We start from the raw sequence: 17,386 nt of genomic DNA on the forward strand, positions 1-17,386 counted from the left end.
TTTAGTATTGGCAGTTCCAAGGCTGAAATTATCAACATGATTCTAGTGAAGGTGTATGGATCACAAGGTAGAACAGAGTTTTCTATGCAAGAGAAGATCTCATCCTAAATATGCAGGATTTGGGTATGGGTATGTATGTTTTTGATGAGGAAACATTATAACACACGTCAGACTAGCATACTATGGGCCCTTTAAAGATTAGTTAATGTTTCTCTATTGTAAAATAAATACATAAATCATTTCGTTTAGGATTAAAGTAGAAAGGACAGCCAGTAGCAGGAGTTCCAATATGAGAAGTGATGCTATAAAAACTCAGGGCAGTATCTAAACCAACAGGCTATTTGTCTTCTCCTTACAGGGACATTTTTTTTTGAAAGTGCAGCCAAATCAGGGAAAACATTCATCACAATACATGACTGGTCACTGGTATGGGGCGGCTGTTTTCTGGCTCTGGAAGTAAGATTTGTGAGCGGGCGGAATAACAAACCACACAGTTAAATTTAGATGTTTTTAAATGTTACAATAACCACCAATTTCCAGGTGTCCCTTAAGGCTATATAAAGTCTTCCTATATTCATTGTAGGTCTTCCTCATGCTGACTACAGATGGCACTATTGCCTCTGTCTTTGGCACACTTTTCCACAGCTATTTGCTTTTCCTTACTTTCAGTAGTCACTATCCTATATGCATGTACAGACAAGTTTTAACCTCCAAAACTACTGGACTATTAGAACAAACAAACAAACTTTCAATAGAAATGTTCAGAAAAAAAAAAAAAAAAAAATAAACTAGAACTAGAACTAGAAGCAATGGCAGTACAGACATTTGCCTAATTGGTTAATGATCTCAAGCAACCAACCCACCATTCAGTGTAAAAATTAAATATAGAATAAATTATTTGAGAGTAAAATGATTTTTAGTCATTAAATGGCAGAGAAAATTTATCCACATTATAAAAATTCATTGTTCGTAAAATGCCTGCACACACTGATTATGAATTTGCTCTTATAAACTTTCAACACCCTTACAAACTTTCTAGATACCCACTAACCCTAGACCTTGAGGAAAAAAAAAAAAAAAAAAAAAACAACACTTGTCAGTTTAAGTGACCCTGGTTTTCATTTGTTCCACCAGATTGTAGGGAAAATCAAATGCAGACATATTCATTGAGCCAGACACCATTAAAATATTGCTCAAACAGCTTTCCACACTAACAACTTTGAAATGGGTGACCCATGTCCATTTAAGAGCTGTCCAAAAAAGGCCATAAACTCAGCACTGAAGCTTAATAAATAAATGTTAATGGATGTAACAGTTCTGCATGAGTGAAAGGGAACTTCAAAGACTCATTTGGATCAATGCAATGTCACACAGTAAGCAAGGATACCTTTGGTTCTTTATTTTCACTTGAGATGTCACTTACTGGCAAAATCTTACAAAAAGGGTAGAATGAAGTGTTCTTTTGGTTACTGAAAGTTGACTTGCTGTCAAAGATAATTGAAGGGCAAGACTTCCAAGATGAAATCACCATGAAAAAGAGAGCACCTTTCTGTAACCATTTTACCACCAGTTTCACAATGACAGCTGTGATTTGTCAAAAAGCAGACCGTCTTCATAGTTGTTAAGACATTTTATTTTCAGTTTATCCATCAGTCATTCTCTGTAAAGACAATTAAATAAGATGAAAAGAAAACGGTTAATAGTGTAGCATTTACAGATAAAGTGGATCTCTGCAATGTTAATAAATAGAATGGACAATACAAGAATTGCAATTCCAAGACAATGATGTATATTACAAAATGATTCTGCCTGCTAAAGACAATAAGTTGAAAACTGCATACCAGATGGATGAGGACACCTCTGCACTTAAAGGAAAAATGTCTTTAGTATCCATGTAAAGAGTAACTTTACTTTTAAAACACAGTTTTAATCACATCGTGAGGCTAAACTGTGGTTCCCGAAGACACAGAAGACACAATGCAGAGAAGGAGACACTGACATGAGAGATAGATGGGACATCTAGGACATGGTGATCTGCATGGACTCCAGCATCTCCTCCACAGCCTTCACCGAGCATTTGTTTTCCTTTGTCCCACGGCCGGCGAGCTGCAAGAGGCAACCCAAAGAGACAAAACGTCACACAGGATATTAGGTCATTAGTTTAGTATTAGATAAGCCAATTAAATACATCTCTGCCCTAGTTTAGATTTTGTAAAGCTGGAAGGAATCACCATTCGATAAAATTGGACAAGTAACACAAATAAAACTTCTAATTTGAGAGCCGTTTCATAAGTGCCATTTTAGTCCTTTATATGTAATGGCTGCTTCCAGACATGGCATGATATGCCCAATTCCATTTCCACAGAATCCAGTCCAAGAGTTCATAACACACCTAATTTTAGCTCATTTTCAACAGGAAGTGACCCTCATCATATAATTGCATATTGTTCGTGTAGGAGTCCAAGCACACACATTTCTGTATGATTACATCTCAAGACAGACGGAGACTTCTCTCTGATAGATTGACGATACATGATTTATGATGGGCTGGGAAGAAATACAGGCCCTATAAGGGTGAGTAAAGAAAGGAAGCAGTCACCTAACTAATGATTATTTATATGATCATGATTGTTCTTTTGATGAATCAATAAGTTGTCTGGGTTTCAAATATTTTATTTGGCCCATTTAAAGATGAAGTGAAGTCATTCTGATAGAGTTGTGTATAGACCAGACTACTATATGATTAGTGAATAAGTTGATAAATCTATTAACTTATTTCAATCCCACAACCAATATAGTTGATTTAGTAATGGAGTTCAAGGGTATTATTATATGCGTACATGTTTTCAAAAAATCTTTTAGGTTGTGTAATTTTTGTATGCTCAAGAAGGAAATTATAATTCATTTATATTACAGCAAACCAATAAGCAACTTTGCTTAGGCTTATTTGCATTGACAAAATAAAGTTTTCATAAACAGAAACTCAGTCTATACTGTTCCATGGTTTGAATTTTTTCCTTTCCTTTGAGCCAACACAGCGCGGTTGGCTAAGGTGTAGAATTGGCTACGTAATTTCAGAGAGTGACTCATTCTTTTAGATTTAGGGTGTGTGCAGTGTGGTAGCTATAATGATCAGTGCATTTCATTGCCTTCTGCCTAATGCGCCATTACCCCAGGCCCGGTAGTCAATTATCCCCTCAGCCTGAGGTGAGACCACCACATTAACTGTGCCCTGGTCTACAACAGAACAGCAGAGGCAGCCCCACATCTATTTTGAGCGTCTGATAATAGAGTGGTGACGCAGTGAGTCTGTGGCCCATGACAGTGGAACTAATCACAGAATATGTTTAGAGTAGATGGTGTGGCCAGGAGGGCAGTGGCATAGAGCCGCTTTTAATGCCTCTGCACCTCCAATCTACACACCTCTGGCATGTTTAACCACCAACACGTTATTACATCTGAAAATGGCCCAGTCAGTCATGACCTCTCGCTGACATCTGCTTACACACACCTTTTTTCACACTAAAGTATGACAATCACCAGGTATGACTTAATAAAAGTGGACAACTGAAACAAGAAAAGGCTTTTGAGGGACTATCAATCAGCTAGCACAAGTCAAGAGCAGCCTGAAGCTGTCTCACAAAGCACCATTCTCCCACAGATCTAAGAAGTTATTTAACTGGGCAGGAATAAGAGGCAGCCACACACCTTGTTATTTAACTCGTCTCACACAGCAACCAGAAAACCAATCACATGCATGCAAGTCCACATTGGGAAGGCTGTATTACTACCAGGCAACTTAAGCATAACAAGGAGAAGTGCAGTGATGTGACCAGGTGGCTTCATGGTCCTTGAGAGGCAGAGGTGTCTCGTTTAAGTCACCAGAGAAACCCACACAGAAAAAACACTGGAACTGTCCGTAGGGCTCTAATAGTGGCCCAGTTCACCTAAAGAAGCTCATGCTACTATGAAGGAATATATAACATTGTCATTTTACACAGCTAAATTATTCATGGCAAGTCTATGAATAGATAATGAAGTCTTACATTATCTGTTGGCTAAATGTACAATGAGTGATGTATCTCCAGAGAAAAATGTACTTTGCATAAGACATGGATACAATCCACAAGCACTTATGTGAAAAATAATAACCCGGAAGTGGTTTGCACTCTGCAGCATCAGACAAACCTTCAGTTTGCCCCTATTTTTGGATTTTCACACTTGTCATTTTGATTATCTTCTAATTTATGGTTTAATGTTTGCTCTCTAAAATATGAAGCTCAGCTCAAACACTATCAAGAGAGCAGGATTTTTTTTGTGCTGATATACATAAAGAACTACTGTGCAGTCATTGTGAAGCTAGCAACATCACTAAACTGACATGTGTGAAATGTATCGCAGTTTGGTGGTCTTTATGGGCTCGGCAGGGAGCTCGTCTCTCAGCAGTCAGAGCACAAAACCACTTATTATATGTTTAAGGGCTGATGCCCAAATAAGCAGAACACATAAGCTGTGTGGCAAAAATATTTCCTATGCATAAGCTTTACACTTATATCACCATGACAACAGGATAAACCTTTGACACAATTTGAGGGATGTGTAACTCCCCACTGTTTTTGTGCATATGTAGGCACTATTACTAGTATTGCCTGCAGAGGTTACAATCTTCGCAATACTCTTATCACTTACAGAGCTTATTTTATCCAACATTTGTAATTTTGAAGTTTGCTGGGTATATAAACTGTGTCATTTTCCCTCAAAAATTAACAGAAAACTATTGATAGGCACATGACATGTCACTCACCTTATAGGCTCTATTTATTTGAGCTGCTGCCCAAGCTGCGTACTTCATGTTGTCCTTCTTCACCTTTGCGCTAACTTTGGGACTAGCAGCGATGTGACTTGCAGACTGGTGAAAAACACAAATCATTAACACAAGGAAGGGTTAAGGAGAGTGGGTTTTCTATATCAAAACTTGGTTAAGCTGCCTTAAAAAGGTTAATTTCCACATACCACTGCACCAGTCATTGTGGTCCCCAATAAAAAAATAAAAATAAAAAAAAAAGACTCCGGGTTGATGACACAGTGGTACATACTTATGGGCAGGAAAAAGTGAGCACTATAGAGTGTCATTTGCAAATTGTCACACAAGAGGCTTAATTTATCCAACACCATTGATTTCCAGTAATGAAAGATCCAACTAGGATTCAAATAATTCAGGAGAAAAACTAAAGGACAGAGAGGAGAGTGCTACTTAAATCACGGCCTCTGCTCTGCTCTGAACCACAAATCCCATGTTCTTGCCATCATCTCCACACAGCAACCCCAGCGGGTCTACCCTTACTGCACTTCAAAGACTCACTACTAGTGTGCTGAAATCTTAACTACACACCAATCAACTCGGGCTTGCCATTTCAAAAATAATTCTTTGGCTTCTGTATTTTTGCATGCATTCTTTTCCAAACCTCAATAGCAATGATGTCACCCAAAACAGGCTATCCCCAAATAAAGGCATTTACTATTATGGAGGGGATTCCCCACGGAAGTGTTGTGACTAACTAACCACCAAACCAACTGTGGTCACTGCAAATGAGTTGGTGCAAAACAGTGAAAGTTTCCTGTTCGTTGGCTGAACCACACACACCTGTCATGACGTGGACCACCAAGATTAGTTGACAATCTGCAAAACACATCATTAGACAGATCTGTGACTGATAAAGAATAAACTCCCACCTGAAGTATTCACTAAAGACTCGAGTGGCAGTGGACGACATGTCAGGAAACTGCACAGGGCCTGGTCTGTGTCCACATTGACTTGAAAGTTAACAGAGGCAAACGTCTGTTTGGCCCAAGCCTGGTCTGTCACCGCCTGCTGCCCACAAGTGACTGGTTACAAAAAGTAGTGCTATGTGCTACACTGAGGTGTTTGGACTACCTGAAGAATCCCAGGACAGCTCACAGAAAAACAGTGGGGCTCTCTGTCTTAGTCCTGCTTCCACTCTGCACCTTCTATAGCATGCACCGGTTCGTTTGTGTTCTTATGTCAGGTCTCACTTACATATGATGCATTGGTGCTAGCAGACAACATCCTGTTCAAACAAATATGTAGATTAAAGAACGTTGAAGGCCACAATTAAACTGGCACTTGCTTGGTTGGATGAATTGCTGATGACAAAATACTTGCAGCAGTTGTACTTCACTGTGCCCTGCCCTTTTAGTTTAGGGTTGCTTTATTTATTTAAGAACAGCGCACATAAAAAGGTCTCACCAAAAGGGTATTATTACAAAAATAAAGTGGTCCAGAGGGGGAGACTTTCCAATGCTGGAGTTCACCGCCTGAGTCAGCAGCGTGTTGACCTGTCTGAGAGCCCCTTCGCCATACTCCCCCAAAACACACCACATACACACAGGCTCAACCTTGACAAACCACAGAGTTACAAAAATGGTTTGACCATTTTGCTCCTTTTCTCATACAAAGTAATACTTACCATGTACAGACCAAACAGTGCCCTCATGTTTCGGTTGTTAAGTCGCAGCGCTTGGGCAAAATATTTTCTGCTAAGTTCCAGGTTTTCTAGGCCTCCTTGAGTATATTTCACCTGTGTCAAAGGAAACAAATAATGAAAGGCTAATGATTTAATTCTCTGAGATTATGAAAATTCATTTCACTATTTCAGGTCCTTGATTTTGATGGACAAACCTACCTCAGCATACTGTTCACAGTACAAGTGATTGTGAGGATTGGTCATCATGAGCTCTTCGAGGCAAAATGCAGCTTTGCCATAGCTGTGAAGACCAGAAAACAAAAGTTTTAGTACTTAATTTTAATAACTGTGTAGAATATGTTCAAAGATAAAATGTTTTTAGAACTAATTATTCAATGCCATATCACTATGACTTTCTGTTTTAGGTAGAGGACATAAAGAGGCACGTGAAGATCAATCCTGTCTTTCCGGTTGTTTTTTCAGACTTTAATGTGTAGTTAACTACCTTCCTGAGGTCAGTGCTGCAGTCAGACCTGGCACTCACGGCCTAAACTCAGATGAGATCACTTCTCAGCAGCAGACTGCTGAGCTGTTGACCTCACACTAATCTGCTGCCACTCCACTTCTAATACAGTTTCCCTTTCCTCCAAACAGTCCAGGTCACGCAGAGAAACAATGAAGAAATTCAAATCGTGTAAACCTAAAAATAGATTCAAGAATTAAATTCGCTTTCTACGAGCACTTTGTTCAGAGTCATCTGTTCCCACAATGAAGAGTTTGTTTCTTTTGGTTCCACCTTATCATTAAAAAGCCCAAAATGCAAGATGTTAAACCAAATCAACCCTGAATTACAACAAATGTGATTGCTTTTGTGCATCTTCTGAAATCTTCTAAATCATGCACATGCTGTCTTACTGAAGGATACAAGTCTGGCTATGACAACAATTGCTACTCATTTAAAATTGACCAGAAAAAAATACCTGAAAGATTAACAGCATTGGAGAGAAATTAAGGTGGGGACAGAGAGAAAGAAATAAACAGGGGGAAGGGTCTGGGGAGTGGGAGATCAGAGAGGTTGGAAGGTTGAGGCTGCTTACAATTACCACTTCCTCCATATAAAGACTTTCAGATGTGCTGGTGCAATGGCCCAGGCTCACACAGCGCCTGCTACATCAGCTCTGCTTGTATCAGAGCCAGGACTTTACTTCTACTTTTCTCCACTCTTATTGGAATCAAGGCACCCTCATGTGTGAAAGGACTGTGTTAGTTTCTTTTTCAGTCAATGACATAATATTTAACAAAAAATAATTGTTTATTTAATAACTGGATGATGTTGAAAGTTAATAGTACACACTAGTCAAGATCTCAAATCAAATATATGAAAGTCGGGATTAAGTGTCAACTTTGAGCCACTTAATTATATATTTAATGTGTTAAAACTGGTGCCTGCTGCCCTCCTCACAATGGGAGCACCTGTTTATTTTTAGCTCCCAGGGTGTTGCACAGTGAAGTAGGAAAGTTTATTTCTTTTCCTTGCTTGTCCATCAGCCTATGTTTTCTCAAGCCGGAGGAAAGAAAAGTGCCACCACCTTCTCTTGGGAATTTCACAGTAAGTGCTCTCTCTCAACGCAGCCTCCATCCATGTGGAAAAGACAGCTGATAATGTTGGGCTATCCGGAAGAGGAGGAGGGGAAACATGGACTTAGTATCCCAAAATAAAGAAAACAAAGAAAAGAAATTAACACGCCTGTAGATAAGGAGCTGTGGGAGTGAATGGTGTGATATTGGAAGTGCTAGGATAAGCTGTGAGATAATCTGCTCACCCCTGGAGTTCCTCTGGCTACTACAGCAATAAAACCACCCAAACAAAAGCATGAAATATCCAATAAGTAGCCACCACACATTCCTACTACAGCTCTGCACATCCCGGGGCAACTCAGCAACCTGGAGGCCAGTCCCCCCCCCACACACACACTGCATATTGTCAACACCACAGTGAAGCCGCTAACAACGCTTCAGTAATTTCTAAGCTCGAGACAATTTAGGAAGGATAAAAGGTGACACAAACCTATTTCTATACAATGCTGTCTGACAATTCTCCTTGGCAACTGAGGTAGCAGTTGGAGGCCAAGAGGCTTAAGACAACAATCCTATAAAAGAACTCTTATGTGGCAAACACGCACAAAGCTCCATTCAGACCACTCACAGAGTTTGGCATCTGACCTCCATCTCTGTTGCCATCCAAGAAATCAAGCCATCAAAGTGATGATGTGAACCCTGCAAAACTGATCTCCCTAAGATAACAGCTAATGCCACCCTGAATAACAAAAACAATAATAATGCTAATAATGCTAATAATAATGCTAATAATAATGCTAATAATAATGCTAATAATAATAATAATAATGTTTACTCGTGTTCATTGATGTAGAGTTCTGACAATTCATGCCATGCTTCCTGGTCTCCAACAAATCTGCAATAAAAATAGAGTTAGTCTGATGCTGTGCATTTATCATATCACTTAAATTTTTTAAAACAACAGCTATGCAAAATTTGACTGGACATGCAATCATGGGAATGTAAGATTATTTCAGCTCAACACTCACTGTTCCAGATACTCATTGAGCTCCCTGATGGCTTCAGTTGATTTCCCTTGAGCTTTCAGAATGGAGATCTTGCGTTTCCTTGCAGCCTAAAACAAACAAAAAAGTTCTGCATAGTTGTAGTCATTCACAAAGAATACTAAAAAGAGCACTAAAAACCTTGGTTGCAAACAATTAAGACATGATAGCTGATTTGACTTTATGTCTGAAAAGCAGTCAGAAAAAGAGTTTGAAGATTGCTGTCTGAGATAAAGTGGTGAGTCATCTCTAACCATACAGGGAAAATGGCACAGTCCACAACCCCAAATGCCTGTCTTTCTGCTGGCAAGGCACGCATCTGAGGCTGAGGCAGTCAGACTTACATCAGCTGGAAATGGCTTTCTACTCTGTTTGATGTTGAAGTGACCTTATGGAGGATTAGATTCTCATCAGTCTGAATTAGAACGCATTTCTGCTGCTACTCGGACTTTTCCAAAAGCCTCACCCACCTCACACCCACCCACCTCCTCCTGATGGTAGTTGAGTGAAAATCTTCACAGGAGGCTTAGCTCCCATTAGAAGTTCACTGCCACGGCCTATTTTATTTATGGACTGGCACTTGATGGAGTGAGGCTTCCTCTCTTCCTCTCATAACCAAAGACACTGCGGCTGTGCATGACTCATGTCTACAGAGCAGTAAATCTGCTCCTCCTCTAATGCTGCCATCACAAGAAATCTATGTATCCATCATGTTAAAGAGGGACCTACAGCACTTGCCCAGGCCAATTTTGAAGAAGAATGGTACTTTAAAAAACTGTGCAAAGGAGACAAGGATGCATTATTGTAAAAACATGTCACAATTACCACTCCTGAGCCTCAGGACCTGTTTGTCAGATAAGAAACCACTATGGGCCTAAAAAACATATGGAAGTTGGTAGCTCAGAGAATCACACAGCACTTTATTAAACAAGAAGCAAGTCCAAACCACCCCCACTCCCTCCTTTGGTAACTAATGATGCCGAAAACCTGGCACTGGCTCAGAGACTGCTGTTGTCATGATTCTTTTTTAATTAGTGCTTAGAGCAGACGTTAGCTGCAACAACTGGATTATTTACATCATCTCTGGCTGCATGCTACCACCTACCACAACTTTTTATCATTACAAGAACCACAAAGAGGCTGGCATACTTACAGTGTAATAAGCCATTACTAAGAGACTGTGGTAAATCAAACAATTAGGAGATTGAATTATTACATTGGGAATAATACAGTGACATGAATGAATGAATGAATAAATAAATGAATAAATGAATGAAATTTGTGTTCTTCCACGTGTATTATAAATCCCAAAAATGGCCAAGCCCAGCACAGTCAAAAAATATACAGCATAAAAAAAGTAGAAAAATGCGCTTACACAGGCAGAGAAGAATTTTGCCAGATCATTGCTGTAGGTATTGAATGTTGGGAGCCAAGGAAGGGCTAACGGTTTGAAACATTTTTTGGACAGTAATGAAAAAAGAAAAAAAATCTTGAACCTTGAACAATTTTTGTTGATTCAACCATTTTGGTTAATGGGTACCACATCTGTTCCATAGCCTATAATTACAACAGCTCAGTTTCCAATATATGCTTCACATGCTGGGATGCCTTGAAAGTCTTCCTTGTGGTTGCCAATTTTCCGCCAGGACTATACTGATTCTTAAAAAGTGCACTGAAGAACATGAAGAGAAGAGGGTTTTTTCTCAGCTCTCCAACTTGCATCACTTGCATTTCTGCATCTTGCCACAAACGTATTAATTTTAAAAATATTTATCTATAGGCACAAGTCTGCTGATTTGACACCTTCCTCAGAGTTTGTAATAAAATATTTAAAAAATTAATGCTGACAGAACACAATGTCGTATACTGTCACTAAGTTACATTTTTACTAATATACAACATAGGTAAAATTTTTAAGCTAAATAAAGCTGAGTATCCCACTTTTAAGCTACCGGTAATTTCATTACCATAATAAACAATGACGATTTTTAAATCATCAGTGCCATTTAATACAAAAGTATATTCAATTTAATTCCACCATAGTCAGCGTTCCAAAATGACTGGACATACATATATTTATAATAAATAACCCAATGTCTATAGATGGGAAAAAAGAAGTTGGACAAGGATCCCAATCCACTGAGGACTTTTCCACTGTCGCTGTTGGAGATGAACCAATATGGCCATTTTCCTGGCCGATACCAATAAGCCAATAAACTATGCAATTATTTTAAGGCATATATTTAGGACTGATTTAGATAGTTTCCTTGAATATTTTAATGGAACCCAGGAAGACTAGCAACCACTTGGTGGAAACTAACGGTGATCCAAATTAAGAACAAAGAATATAGAACTTGAAATTACAATAAACTCAGATTCTGTCTACACTGCAATACATCACAAATCCTAGTATTCCAAATCAAATCTATAGCAATGATTTTAAGACACCCACAGCCCTGTTTGTGTATAAGAGAGAAGTAAGTGTTCAAATAAAGCAGCTAGCAGTCTTTTAGGTATTTCGGCTCAGGGCTGCCAACTTGAAGCAGGGACTTTAGAACCACCTTCCACTTGGTTTAAACTGTAACAATACTATACACGATATCAACAGACTTCTGGCTACTACATTTTGAGTTCCAGCATGGTTTTCTGTTCATTCTGAGGGAAAAGCATAGCCCACCCCTCCTCTCTTGTTCACGGTGTGAGAGGAAGAGGCTATTAGCCAAGTATGAAGTTCCCCAATACGTTTTCCGATGTGCTGTAGCCTAAATGGTATTGTAGGACAAGCTTTTAAGTGTCTATATGAGATCATTTCATTTGGTTATTGTTTGTTGTTGTTGTTTTTTTTTGTAAATTTGATGTGTGCATTGCCATGGACACACCTCTTCTAGACAGTGCCTGAGAGTAAGAGCAACAGGATGCACATAAGTAAAAAGTCATTGTTTTAATTGTGTTCTGATAGAGAGGTGAATTAAAATGGGTGTTGGAACTGGATAGCCATATTGCTGAAACAGAACTAAGGATATGATAAGTCTGGATGGTCTAAATAAGCAATCTTAAAAATTGCTTCATGGAAAACTCCTAAATGTTGGCCTCGAAAACAGCACTTAGTAAGTATAACACACTCCATTGTTGCTGAACTCCACTGAATACAATTTAAGAAGATCTTCATAGAATCATGTGCAGGCGAGGTGTGTAGGGCTTTGGCAGAGGAAAAACTGCATTAGAGCTGGCCAATAGTAAATCACCACCTTCAAAGTCTTGTCTTTAAACGTATCATTAATATGTCTGACTGCCACTGACCCACACTCATGGCCCTTGAGTGAGAACACACCAGACACGAGAGTCTTATCAGTAATGTGGTTGATGCCAGAGGGAAAAGAGAAGAGTAACACTGCCAAAAGCAGCTAATCTTTAGAGCAGGGGTCTACAAAAGTTTAGTTGTTTAGTCAATTAATCACTCAATGGTTTCTTCCTCTTCAAATGCCAAACCAAAAACTAATCATTGACAAAGCAAAGGGTTTTTGTTCATTTGATTTCTTACCGTATTGGTGGGATCTTCTTGAAGGATGGCATCGTAGTGCTTATTGGCTTCATCATATCTTAAATGAAAAAAAAAATTATTCCTTTGGTCACTTTGACTGAGCAGTGAAATACAATATACATTTACACTAGGTAGCTATACAGTTTAAATCTGATTTTGCTTCTCATTTGACAGCCACTGTCACTTTGATTCACCTTAAACCAGTATTAAATTACCAGTTTTACATGCACCGAAATATGTAACCAAACACTTCTGTCCACTGTTTTCCTCTTTGCCCAAACATAGCAATGTAATTTACACATGAAATTCATATGCAACACAGCAGGCCTCAAACTGTTGGCCTAATCCCACATGATTTTGTTTAGAGAAAATTTATGAGCTGTAAACATCAAATCATACGATAAAAAAATTTGGAAATGGACCGTGCGCTGTACATTTCTCATTACAAATAAAATATGAAAGGATGATTTGAATCATTGCATTTATCATAGTAATGGCGCTGAACAAGCTTCAACTATGTGATTAAAAAGCAGCAAGTCTACTACAGCTTGCATCAAACAGAAGCAACTGTTTCCCATTAGCACTGAGCAGCACTTCCAGAGCTGCTGCTAACCTCACATTCACTTTATTACTCAGCCACACTTTGGGAGATTTCAGGCGGCACCAGGCAACCCCTCATAAGCCACTTGATTCACTTGGTTCCTAAATAAATAATGTGAGTGTGCATTTGAAGCACCCTCATTCAAGTGTCTGTAGCCAATTACATGCTAGCATCCCATTTGTTTATTCTGACAGAGGTCAAGCAATCGGTTGACCAAATAAACTCTAACATAACTGATAAAAAACATTTAAAAACTTATAATTCATCTTCCTTAAGACAAGTTATAGACCGTACAGGGTATAAACCAGGGCCAGTACGAAGATTGCGGTGACATACCAAAATCAGTGCTAAACAGGAAAACACACAAGAAATGCCAGGGTAAAAACAGTAGCAGAGGAGGAAACAGCCACGCAACACAAACCAAAGAAGACTGAGGGACCCCCAGAATAACACTGGTTCAGACCACTTCCTTCCCGGGAATCCCGAGCTCAGGCTGCCGGGCCACAGGACTTTTTGTTGCTAAACCCTTTCTCTACCCATTGCCCTCTTCCTTCTGAGGGATCCAACATAAACACAGGCAACGTTTTACTTGCGCTGTGCATGAACACACCCAGACCATTAACCCATTTAGCATTTCCTAACAGTTTTCTAATCCAAGCTTTCCAAAAGTGCTCTTATAACTCCTTCTGAATTGAGCTTTTAGCGTCCAGTGCTTACCTTTCCAAAGCTTCTAGTCTCATGCCTGTTAATCGCTTCACTCTGTGGCTGTCAGGAAACTGCTTCCTCAGTTCCTGGAGACAGGTCTGCAAAGCAAAAAGGGAGCCCCCAATTATAACTAACAACACGTAAACTGAATTGTAATTTTACTCTGAAACTAAAACTGTCCATGGAAAATTAAAAAACAAAACAGAAGGATTAAATATTTTCATTCATCAGCTGAAGCTAAAAACCTCAAACACATCAGAGCATCAATTGATTGGCCCCCATTTCTATTTAATTACACATTTAGTATTTATTAACACATAATATGTAAAGAGCACAAACACAGTCTAAAATAGTCATCACAAATATATACTTTTGCGTAAAAAAAGTATATTTACTAATCACAAATCTAAAACTGGAAGATTGTGCTAATAAGACAATCTTACCAAAGCCAAGTCATCCCGACTGCAGTCCAAAGCAGCAATCATCACCTGTTCATAAATAATCCAAACTGGGCAGATAACACATAGAAGACGTATTAATAACAATATTTAAATAAAGGTCAAAACATCCATTAAAATAAATGCATTGTGTCTATCTACCACAAAAATCTATAAACCTTGAGATAAAATGTAAAAAATAATAATAATAATAATTAAAACCACTTAAAATACCCTCTACTTAATATTAGAGGTTATCTGTGTATCTTGTACTAAAAGTCTTACTGCAGACATGTCAGATGCAGGCCTGGGGGCCAAATTTAATATTATTATTATTAATAATAATAATAATAATAATAATAATAATAATAATAATAATAATAATATGTGTGTGAAAATGAAGGTGGCTTTGGCAAATGAAAACATGTAAGTAACATTTTAGCACAGATAGAAAACACAAATCAATTTATTTTAAACAATTTCTTCACATAATTTAGGATTTGATGAAGGTAAAAAACATTTAGGTAAACTTTTAGGTTTTATTGAACTGTCTGGATAAATATTTACAAACATGTTAATCTTTCACTCACTGTAATAACCACTGATCCATTTATTTTACACTCTAGCACAAAATAGATAAACAAAATTTATATTGACGATATCAAATGTGTTTATCCACGTTTGTACTCCACTTTACAAATTAATTTAAACAGAAGTCAGTTTACAAAAATGATCAAATGTGAAATATACTTACTATCGTCTCCTAGTTTGGATGCATGTTCAGAGATCAGTTCTTCACCGACATCCACAATTTGTTCACTATTCCTGCTGTTGTCCTCTCTCCACTTTCGCAACTTGTCTCTCATATCTGTGAGAATTAAATAAATTAAAATTTAGTTATATCGCATCAGTAAAATAAGGAGATTAACCTAGACAGCCTGCATGCGGCTGAATAAAAATATAGAAATCGGATCGGATGCCATCACCAAAATACACAGTTCAAGGTTGGAAAACAGGCTCATCAATCATGCACGTTCTCTAATTTTAAAAGGAAGGATACTGTCCTTTCACTGTCTTTTACGGTCTTCCGAGTTAGCAGAGTAAGCTAGCACCAAAGCTAACAGTTAGCGGTATGTGTACACTTATCCTGTGTTATGTTGACAAACAGTGATGATACAATAGAAAGCTTTCCCACCTTGCTAAGCCGGATCGCCCACAGAGAATAATGTTCTATTGTTTACCGTAATTCAAATAAATCTGTAGTTTTACCTTCCCATCCCACGTCGTACAATTCTGAAACCGACGCCATCTTCCCCCTTTGACAACAGACGGCGTGCTGACGTCAACGTAGATTTGGGCGTGGAATAAAAAAAAGGCGAATGTGAATAAATAAACATATTAATAATGAAGACCATAGGACAGCAGTGCCTGACCATAGAACTATAATAAAATCTTCTTAAAATCTTCTATTCTTATTTATAGATCCATGTGCCTGACTTATGTTTAGCAAGTATGGCAACGTACTTATGCCTTTTTAATAAAGGTAAATATGTATGTGTTTGAGGTTTTATAGGTCATGGGAACACAATACTGGACAGCAATGAAATGTCATACTCTACAGCCTAATAGTATTGTGTTTCACTTAAGTTTACACCGTAGTCTGATTTTCAAGTTGCCTGATTGATTTATTGTACAGTCTTTGTACAGTCTTCACAATTTGAAGACAAGACAAAATAATACAAAAAGTACAATACAAGATCGTAAGACCTAAGCCAATTAGGTTTTGTTTTTTGGTCTCTATTTGATATGCAACAACATCAGAGTTGGCATAATCAACTGTTCTTCCAGTTTGAGGTTTACAGCCCAGAGTGCTCCCATCACCACGGGCACCACTGATGCCTTCACCTTCCAGACCTTCTCCAGCCTCCAGCTCTTCCTTGAGCCCCCATTTCTCATGTTCCTTCTTCCTGATATTGCCATCTCTTGAATCTGGACTGACAGGACTGACACACACACACACACACACACACACACACACACACACACACACATATATATATATATATATATATATATATATATATATATATATATATATATATATATATATATAATTTATTTACTTATTTATTTTTTATTTTTTGTGCCCTCTCATTTTCTTTTAATCATGTCAGTGGTTATATCGGAAGGCCTCCACTTGGGACGCACAATAGTAATTATTAGAAAAATTGTTCAGAGGGAAACAGATATCGAAATATCATCCACCGTGAAGTCAAAGCCTGTAACTAAACTGCTAAATCTGGGGTTATCACATTTCACTTCTCTTTTCAAGCAATAATGCACATAACCGCAAATTTGGAGATAGCACTATGTTCTTGTCTAATGTCTTGTTTCCATAAGATAATTGTAGACCATAGGCCAAGTCATGCATAACCAAGGGAAAGTGGGTTGTTTGGAGAACTAGGGGAGTACAGCAATGATTGACCTGAATTTATAATATTGCTGATATGCAAAAACAAGTTATTTACTTGAGGGGCACAGTTGCACTTCTTGCTTTCTGAATTATAGAGGTAGTCAATACCTGCATGCTATAACCAGGGAGCATGACAGTGCGTAGGTCAGCAGTGGACTGGCACAAGAGAGTTGGCTGCTCATTTATAACCCATAAACTACAATATGAATGACTGGCTTAAAAAAAATACACTAATTTATTTGTGCAACTAAGTTAGATGCATAAATTAATGAGTGTATTATTTGTAATTAGCATATAGTCCACTTGGTGAACTAAGTATATGACTTAGAACTAAAAACTTAAAAACTTACAACATGTCAACTTAAATTATGACATGCAACCTCCTAGTGGTCCATATAAATTGATCTGTGTTGAAATTAATATAACAAATCTGCATCCAGACCCATCTCCTCTATAAGTTTTACCCAAATGGACACTCCATTCATGATTCTAGATGTATAATTAAAATTATGTATTATTCAAG

General features: G+C 38.1%; 1 protein-coding gene across 1 annotated transcript; it reads right to left on the minus strand.

Moving 5' to 3' along the window:
• Positions 1-1,384: 1,384 nt before the first annotated feature.
• On the minus strand, positions 1,385-15,720 carry emc2 (ER membrane protein complex subunit 2). Its single transcript, XM_055164041.1, has 12 exons — positions 15,660-15,720; positions 15,145-15,258; positions 14,397-14,461; positions 13,966-14,051; positions 12,648-12,705; positions 9,092-9,177; positions 8,899-8,958; positions 6,705-6,786; positions 6,489-6,599; positions 4,805-4,909; positions 2,000-2,106; positions 1,385-1,660 (listed from the first exon to the last, which is right to left on the minus strand). The coding sequence occupies exons 1-11, from the start codon at positions 15,697-15,699 to the stop codon at positions 2,020-2,022; spliced, it is 894 nt and encodes a 297-aa protein (XP_055020016.1). The 5' UTR covers positions 15,700-15,720; the 3' UTR covers positions 1,385-1,660; positions 2,000-2,019.
• Positions 15,721-17,386: the final 1,666 nt, after the last annotated feature.

The sequence above is a fragment of the Boleophthalmus pectinirostris genome, unplaced genomic scaffold (assembly GCF_026225935.1).
Source record: "Boleophthalmus pectinirostris isolate CB_2022bp ecotype Guang Dong unplaced genomic scaffold, ASM2622593v1 HiC_scaffold_6, whole genome shotgun sequence".
NCBI lineage: Eukaryota > Metazoa > Chordata > Actinopteri > Gobiiformes > Gobiidae > Boleophthalmus > Boleophthalmus pectinirostris.